Source organism: Rattus norvegicus, chromosome 8 (assembly GCF_036323735.1).
Source record: "Rattus norvegicus strain BN/NHsdMcwi chromosome 8, GRCr8, whole genome shotgun sequence".
NCBI classification, from domain to species: domain Eukaryota; kingdom Metazoa; phylum Chordata; class Mammalia; order Rodentia; family Muridae; genus Rattus; species Rattus norvegicus.
The window spans coordinates 78,887,119-78,895,858 of record NC_086026.1 but is presented as its reverse complement, the minus strand read 5'-3'; the positions used below and the strand labels follow the sequence as shown (position 1 = coordinate 78,895,858).

The following is an 8,740-nucleotide window of genomic DNA, read 5'->3' as shown; positions in this document are numbered from 1 at the left end:
AGAACAGCCTGGATAAATAGTATTTTAAAAAAAGAAAAAGAAATCGAACGTAAACAAAAGAAAGCACTTCAAGGAGACAGACCTGAGGAGAGGCAGAGAAGCCTGCTCATTAAGATAAAAAGTATGGGTGTTGGAAAGGAGAAAATGAACGCTCAGATAAAGAGCTCTCACTGTGGAGGACAGGGTCTAGACTATAAACCAAGATTTGCAATTAAAACGATGAGCTCCAGGGGGCGCTGTAGAGCTCACACATTGCTCATCCCTATGTCTTTACCAGTTATGGTCAATACCTGGTTTCAATTGGTCCTAACCAAAGTTACTGGGAGCCAAGTATGGTGCTACATGCCTGTAATCTCAGTGCTTGGGAAGCCGAAACAGGAGGATTGCCACGAGTTCAAGACCAGCCTAAGTGACAGTGAGTTTCTGGGGTACTGAGTGAAGCTCTATCTTAAATTTTACTCAGGGCTGAGGATGTTGCTCAGAGGCAGAGTGCTTGCTTGCCCTGCTCAAGACCCTAGGTTCGATTCCTAGCACTGCAGAAATGGCTTATGCCTGGACCTATGTGGGGCTTTTACTGCAGCCAATAGGAAGGGACAATGACTAATGCAGTGCACAGAGCAGGTCAGCAGGGGGCAGCAGCTACATGGGGACAACCGTTCAGGCAGTTTCTGATTCCAGTTCATAATGGATCTAGCAAGGCCAATATTTTTAAGAGCCCCTCACTATTTCTAAACGTCCCTTTCAGCAAAGGATAGTATAACCAGGTTGCATAAGATGTCAGAAGTTAGTGTGGTTCTCAGGCTAGGTGGGGATGGTGAGGGACTAAAACCTAGGAGTCAGGAGACAAACTTTCTGGGTGAAGCACCGCAGCTCAGTTATTTTTCTTGCTCTGGGACACAGTGAGTGTCTCCCTCCTCAACCCTCACAGTTTTGGTGCTGACGAGGTACCCAGGTGTGTTCCACCTGCTACCCTTGGATTGACAGCACTCGACCAGGGACAGCTGTGGATGAGGCTCAATGCAAAGCTGTAAGCTTACTGGGGGGGGGGGGGAGCGAGAAAAATCTCAATTTTTCCACATTAATTATGCAGTGTGTGTTACAATCTTTAAGCCCTTCCAGTGCGAAGTCCCAACGTCTAAGATTCCTCTTAGACCCGAGGGTAGGACAGAACTTTTGGTATCACCTATGTTAAGTGCATCTTGTTTTTATCGAGAGCATCAGTAATTAACATTTACACGGCAGCTGCGGTGTGGCGGAATATGTATATCCAGAAGAGGAAGGAAGGTGACAGTGCCCCGTTTCTTTGGCTAGGCACCTGAGGCAAGAGTGTTGCAGTTGTCCAGAGGCAGAGCTCTGGCTTCAGAGTTTGTGCAAACCTTTATAGACATGTGAATGGCCACGAGGGACAGTTGCAGCTTGTGGGCTGTGTGGCTCAGTGGGTTACAACCAACTGCGAAGCTGGGAGGGGCCACGACCCACACGGACCGGTTCTTGTCTCACTCATCACTAACGGTCGCTGTAACAAACCCAGTTAGCACTTTTTATAAAATGAACCTTGGGTGTTTATCCAGAATGCATGATTCAGGACTAGCTGAATGCCAAGGGCAAGATTTCCTAGTCAAGGATGAAGGCCTGTGCTGCTCAAATTCTGCACGTATAGTTGTTGAGAGATGGGACTGAACTCAGGATATGTTCATGCAGGGCTTACTCTCCTACCGTGCAGCTGCACTTGCTTGAATCCTGATGGCAAAGTTTAGCCTCCAAGAAGGTCAGGATGCCCAGAGGGGCTCCCAACCTTCCGAGAGGAGAAAGGGAAAAGGGCGGAGGAGGGACTGTGTGAGGGGTGGACTGGGGAGCGGGGGCAGCAAATGGGGTGTAAAATGAATAACTAACTGGGAGAAGGGACCACAGGGCATAGGCTATGCAGAAAACCTCACAGAATAGAAGGCAGCTTTGAAGAGGGTTCAGCCAGTCTTAGGCCATTTTATGCCACATTCAGCTCCCTTGAACCAGCCTGACACACAAATGGGTTAGAAAATACCCCTTTTCGGAAGAATTCTAATTCAGTTTTCAGCTTGGTTTCTATTTGAGTCACTTGATCTTGGAAAATGCTATAACCCATGGCTCCCAGACCCAGTGGGAAGTGACAGTACAGGTGTGTCCACAGACTCGAGGGCACCAGCTTGACCCTTTATAGCCCTATTCAGGGATTTGTGAACTTTTAGCCAAAATATACCATGTGCTGAGGTAAGGCTTTGACTCAATTCCGGGGACCTGTTTCAGCACGGACTAGCTGGCAGGCAAACACGCAGGTTCACTGTCGCCATGGCAGAGAGGCAGCAGGCATGGGGTGAGCCAGGTCACTTTACGTGGGAACGTGTCAGCTTTCGATCAAACCCTTATTCACTTTTGAAAGTTTAATTTTCATTATAGTTCTGCTTCAGGTTCAGACAACCAAGATTCCATGGCAAAAAAAAAAAAAAAAAAAAGAGGGGGGGCTGCTTGTTCTAGTTCAGGGGGGAAAAAACCAAACCTCTCTCTGCTCAGCATGGCTTCTGAGTTCAGAGGTTCCTCTGCTAATCAAAAGAGCGGTGGTGCACTGTTAGTGCTGCGCGGTGGTCAAAGAGCAGCTGAAAGAGCCCCAGCTCCCGAGGATTTAAATTTAGATCCATAAAGAGATGCTTGTGGAAAAACCGTCGAGAACGTTCAATTTGTTCTATTTGGAGACTCTGGACTGGAAATATAAATTTTCATATATATCTATATATATGATGTTTTATGGGGTACAGAGGTGGAGGTGCCATCTAAAGCACACAGCCTTTATGGCTGTAAACCGAGGGTTTCTGTGCTCAAGTCAGAACCCGCTGGTTCTTTACGACCTCGGGCCCCCATCGCAGCTCGCTGGTCTCTGCAGCAGCTAATTGAAATATCCCAAAGGAATATAATAACCCCACGTGCAGAATCACTGGGAACAGAAGATCATTTATAAAGGCTCTTATCAAAGGTTTTCTTCTAATAATAGTGCTATATTTAAAAAATTGATTAAATATAGAGAGGGTGTTAGCCTAATGCACGTGAAGGAAACATTCCCATTGTCTGTGCCGTCAGCGTTTCTAGACCAGCATCTCCCCAGAAATGGCCATTCTCTGACAAGAGGAAAACAGAGGTGTTTGCATCTTTGGGGTTTTTTTGTTTTGTTATTTATTTATTTATTTTATTTATTTATTTATTCATTTTTACCTTTTTCTTTTCTTCCTTTTGGCAAAGTGAGCCCTGTATGAAATCTTACCAGTTTTGCCACCAATGGTCATCTTTAAAACATCCGGACAAGTTCAGAGGTAAAGTTACCTCAGACATTTACAATTCACACCAGTGCAGCAAACTTGGTTACCTGAGGGGACCCCAGATGGGTCATCCCCCAAGGATACCAGCGGTTTACTGGTGTTCACAAATATTGGCCCAATGTAATTTAAAAAATTAAATCCCCCACGAATCAGCTTATCAGCTGATTTTTCTTGTAAGCGTTCAAGTTTAGCAGGGCAGGGCTGGGACTGAGAGAATGGGCAACAGGTGCATGGTACAGTTGGAACTGTAAGAGGAACAAACTGTCACATGAGGCTCTACAGTTGGGTGGCCCAGATAATGGCAATATGGCCGTCCTTTTGAAAATGGTGGAAAGGAGGCTTCTGAATGCTCACCCATAACTCAATTTTAAGTGTTCGATGTGATAGATTTGCTAAATGCCCTTGGCTGATTATTACACCACGTGCACATGTATTGAAATGGCACACTGTCCTCATGACATAAATGTCCCAAATGACACACAGCTGTCCAGTGTCAATTAAAAAATTTTAAAATGTTAGCAACCAATTTAAAGACTTTAAAATTACCAAAATTTGCCTCTGGCTTAGATTTGGCTGGTGGAGTCTGTGTATGTGTGTGACCTTAGGCATAAGGGAATATACCTGGAGTCTAAGTGAACACCCAGTTCAGGTGGCCTTCTCCTGCGCTAACTGTGGAGGACAGGCTGCTTACACACATCCTGTCTAGCTCCAGTACGGTACATTTGCGGCGAACACCATGGGAAACAATCAGACAGCGAGGCTGGCATCTGAATCTTGGGAAAGGTGGAGGGGAAATTCTGCCCATCAGAGAGGTCAGTCCCTTGTACCCCTTTTACGTCACAGGGAACGCCAAGAGCAAGCCAGAGGCAGCACGCATACCGCCTTACCTAGTTCCGCCATGGACACGGTTGGGGAAGTCTCTCCGTTGGTGAAGGAACAGTAGGGGAAGAAGCCAGATGCTGGTGTGTAGTCACATATGGGTTCGGGTTTGATCCCATTGATGTCCAGTCCCGACTGGTCTGGGGAGGGCTGGATGTCCAGGTAGAAGCTGCTGACAGCTGAGTCGGCCTTGCTGCCCTCGGGGGTGTGGCCGTCCATGTAGGTGCTGAGGTCATCATGCAGTTCCGTCAGCCCATTGGCTGAGATGTTGTAGGTGGGCGTCAGCGGCTCAGCCTCCCCAGGTTGCTGCTGGTGGTCTCGCTGCTGCTGCTGCATCCGGTGCTTCTGCACCTCGGCGTACAGGCTGTCTCTTTGCTTCTTGGACATCCGGCCAAACTTGACAGCTGGGCAGAGAGAAAGTAAAGCACACCTTGAACCGTGCAGAGTTGTCCTCTCAGAGCTTTCAGCTTTCCAGAATGTCTCAGAGCAAGTCAGCACAGAAGCAGGTCGCCCACAAAGCAAGAACAACTTCAAGTCCCCTCCCCCCACCCCCACCCCCAACACATCACCGGGGGTGATACTTTTTTTTTTTTTTTTTTTTTTGCAAGCTAGCCCAGGCAACCCATCCTTGTTTTTTGTAGTCTTGTACCCTTAGGCTCACTAAGAATATAATGTTTTGATCTTTCTTTTTGAGACAGGGTCCCACGAGGTTGAACTAGTGGACACCTCACCTCAGCCTCCTGAGTATTGTGTTAGGATTACAGGCATGGTCCACCTAGCTCTGTGGTGTAGTGATCCGTTCACTTTATATATACCACATGGCCCGGCCCAGACCGGCCCCTTACTTTGTAGTGTTTGAACTGACAGGCAGAGATGCAGAGATTCACCTTTTACTATGTATTCTTTCTGTTCTGTATCTAAGGATGACAATGCCCAGCTGGATCTGGGGCTCTTCATGGTAAAACCATCTATAGTTTCCAGAATTGTATGTCTGAGTCGGCCTGACCTATGAGAGCTGTAGGCTGTCATGGCCTTGTCTGTATTTCTTTTTGGAGATGGGGGCCATTTCACTGTGTTGCCCAGGTTGGCCCTGAACTCCCAGATGCAAGCTGTCATCCTCTCTGTCTCTCAAGTAGTTAAGGCACAAACCCCGGCATCTTAACCAGATCTATCATTAATTGATACTTTTCTCTATAATTATTTAGCCTCAGGTAAAAAGAACAAGGGAGGGCAAGGCCTGTAAGAGCCCCTGGGGAGGGTCTGTAGCTATGGCTCTTCTCCTCAGGACTGGGCCTCATATTAAAGGCGGCAAGGGTGGCTGGCAGCAGCTTCCTGCCTCACTGTCTCTCGGGTCTTTTCTACTGAAACACTCACCCAGATATAGAAAACATTTTTCCTGGTTTGATTTCTCCCACCGAGGGTGTTGGCCCCCTGCCCCCTTGTCTAGGCACTCTGTAGATGAAGCTTTCTGCTGGAGGAATTTAGTTCTCCTAATTGATTATGGTTAAATTGATTCCTGATTGGGGGGATGAACTCATTTACTCCAGCACTGTCAGAGTGACAGAGGGGCAGAAGGCAGGGGAGATGAAAATGCAGTTGGGAACCGAGAACCCACTCCACTGACCAGCTGGTGGACTCCTCTTGCCAGGGGGAGGATGTGCTATCCTTTATACAGAGGGAACAAACTAGGATCTCAGCCATTTTGGAGCTTCCACAGCTCAGATGGGACTGGACGACAAAATGGGTATATAATTTTATAAACCTCGAAATAGATTTCTCACAACAACCTATAGTATTTTATGACATACATATATAAGGCACCGTCCTGAAAATACTTAATTTGGGGAGGGGCAAAGGCTATTTTAGAAAACCCCAGGAGTAAAGCTTCTGCTCTAGCTCTAAAATTATACTTTAACTTTCGTCTTAATAAGATGACCATTGTATCCAGTTGCTGGGACCAGCTTTTAAGGAAACGCATTGGTAACAGGCAGGCAGGAGACATACCTAACTGTCAGGAGGACAAAGCTGCAAAAAGACTCACAGGATAGGTAGTGAAAGTGAGCTTGAACCTGTGTGGCTCTGGTGGCCCTAAGAACAGCGGGTGGTAGGAAGGGCAGACGACACCCCACACCCCAGGACATCTCTAGAGACGGTCAGTTAGTGTACTCAGAAAAGCCCTTAAAATGGACCCACTGCACTTCCTGCCAGTTTCCATGCGTGGATTCTGTCTGGAATCCTGGCGTTACTCGGTGCACTTCAGAGCGGCTTCACGGAGGGATCTTGGGATGCTCTGTAATTGGAAAGTGGCCCATCCCTAGTTGTCATGCCTTCTCAATGAAAAAAGGACAACTATCACCGAGCCTCACTAGTTTCGCACGTTTGGAAGGTGCAAAATTTGACTTTGGCAGGCATTTCAGATGACCCAGTTACCGTAAGAACTACTTCCTGCCAAGTGCCAATAGACTTACCAGCAAAAGGCCAGTACCAATCTGTCCTGGCTTGGGTTTCCTGCACGAAAGCTCTCAGATGACACGCACCTGTAGTTTCTGAAATGTCGACAGCCTGAAGCTGTTCTGACTAACATGACGTTTCTCTGTCTACCCTCACCAGCTAGTTAGCTGATTCCAGGAGATCACGGATACAGGAAGTGCTGTAGGTTGCAGAAAGCTGCCACAGGGGCCTGGGAAAGGGTGGAGAGACCCTCCCCTGATGGAGCAGCTCCGTGTCACGTGAGTGCTTGCCCCACACCATGCATTTGTCCCACTGCAGCTATGAGAGAGGCTCACCATCTCGAGACATCCCCACAGCCAGGCACTTCTGCAGCCGGCAGTGCTGGCAGCGGTTTCTGCTGGTCCTATCGATCAAACAGTTCTTCTGCCGAGGACAGGAGTAGGTGGCATTGCTCTGCTGACTTCTCCTGAAAAAGCCCTGTGATTCAGTTGTAAACACGGAACAGGTTAGTGTCAGCTCCAGCAGTGATATCCAAAGGCTGGGTGCTAAGCATCGGGCACCGAGTAGCATTAATATTTAATGGAGGGTTAAGCTTGGAGCAGAATCGTCCAGGAGACCATTAATGAAATTAAAGTCGCTTCTTTTTCCTTGAGTAAAATTAACCCCCAGAGCCTAATCCTCCATCCCTTACCCATGCAAAACTTCCTTTAACTTCCACCCAATTGCCTGTGTAAAAGATGCATGATCAGGGGGATCAAGGCTGTGTGCTTGCTGGAATGACGCCAAAGGATTTTCACCTTTTTTTTTTTTTTTTTTTTTTTTTTTTTTTTGGTTCTATTTTTCGGAGCTGGGGACCGAACCCAGGGCCTTGCGCTTCCTAGGCAAGCGCTCTACCACTGAGCTAAATCCCCAACCCCAGGATTTTCACCTTTAACCTGCATCTCCAAAATAGCTTTTCTTTTGGTGCATGTGTGGAGGTATACACAAAGGTATGTGCCTGTTGTTTGTGTGTGCACATGTATGTCCCATGCGGAGGCCACAGGGAGTGTTCTGATGTCACACTGCCTCATTTCGTTGAAACAGGGTCTCTCACTGTACCTGAAATGGATGGGTTGCAAGTCTCAGTGAGCCTCCCGTCTGTTTCCCGCAGTGCTGGGATGACAGGTGCCTATGTCATGCCTGGCTTTTTATGTGGGTGCTGGGGACTCAAACTCAGGTTCTCATGCTCCTGCAGCAAGTGTCACGTCCCATGATGCCATCTATCTCCCCAGCCTCCAAAACACTTTTTGGTAAGATAAACACCTTTTTTCTGGGCTGCCCAGAATTAAGGGAAATGTGTTTGCACCCAGCTGGCTTCTGTCTGGGTGTGCTGTAGTGTGCTGTGGCGTTTTCTCTCTACCACTCAAGCCTCTGGCTGTTTGGCCATCTCTCACTCTCCAAGTCTGAGCCTATTGGTGCAAACAGATGACACGTGGAATGAATACTTCAAGGATTAGTTACATTGTGAATTCTCCGTCCTTGCTGGCTGGGAGTCAGCAGTGTTTAGAGTCATGGCCTTTAGGATTAGGTCCAGTGTGGTGGTCACCAGCTTCTCACATACTGGAGATGAGGAGGTGTGGAGTCACATGGGAGCTGCTGGCCTCAAGGTGTGTGTTTATTAACTTCCTGACTTACAGTATGCGGACTAGAGAGTGCAAGCTTTTTTTCAGTGATTTTTTTTTTTTTTTTGGTAGGAGAAACCCACAGGCTTAGCATGGGTGTAATATTCCCACTATGGCTGACTTAAAAAATATGTTCTAATCCACCATAGATTTCTCATGCAACACATGTGCTACTTAGAAGCATATTTCATAACTTCCAAAGTACGTGCCAGGGTGTGTGTGTGTGTGTGTGTGTGTGTGTGTGTGTGTTCTTTCAATGGTATCTTAACCTGGGCAAAAGAAAAACACAACAAAGGAATTGCTTGTGTGAAGCAGAACCACGAAGGGTACAGGAGAGAATGGCCATCTTCAGGGCTGTCGTTAACGATAAAGACAGATGGTCTCCAACCAAGGGGACATTGGCGG

General features: G+C 47.3%; 1 protein-coding gene across 5 annotated transcripts in view; it reads right to left on the bottom strand.

The window, feature by feature from the left end:
• Nucleotides 1–8,740, bottom strand: part of Rora (RAR-related orphan receptor A) — a 733,021-nt gene that overhangs the window by 19,872 nt on the left and 704,409 nt on the right. For all 5 annotated transcript variants that reach the window (XM_039082824.2, NM_001427367.1, XM_063265167.1 and 2 more), the window contains 2 exon segments: nucleotides 7,010–7,151; nucleotides 4,232–4,627 (listed from right to left, as the gene is read on the bottom strand). In XM_039082824.2, the coding sequence (XP_038938752.1) occupies nucleotides 4,232–4,627; nucleotides 7,010–7,151 (538 nt within the window).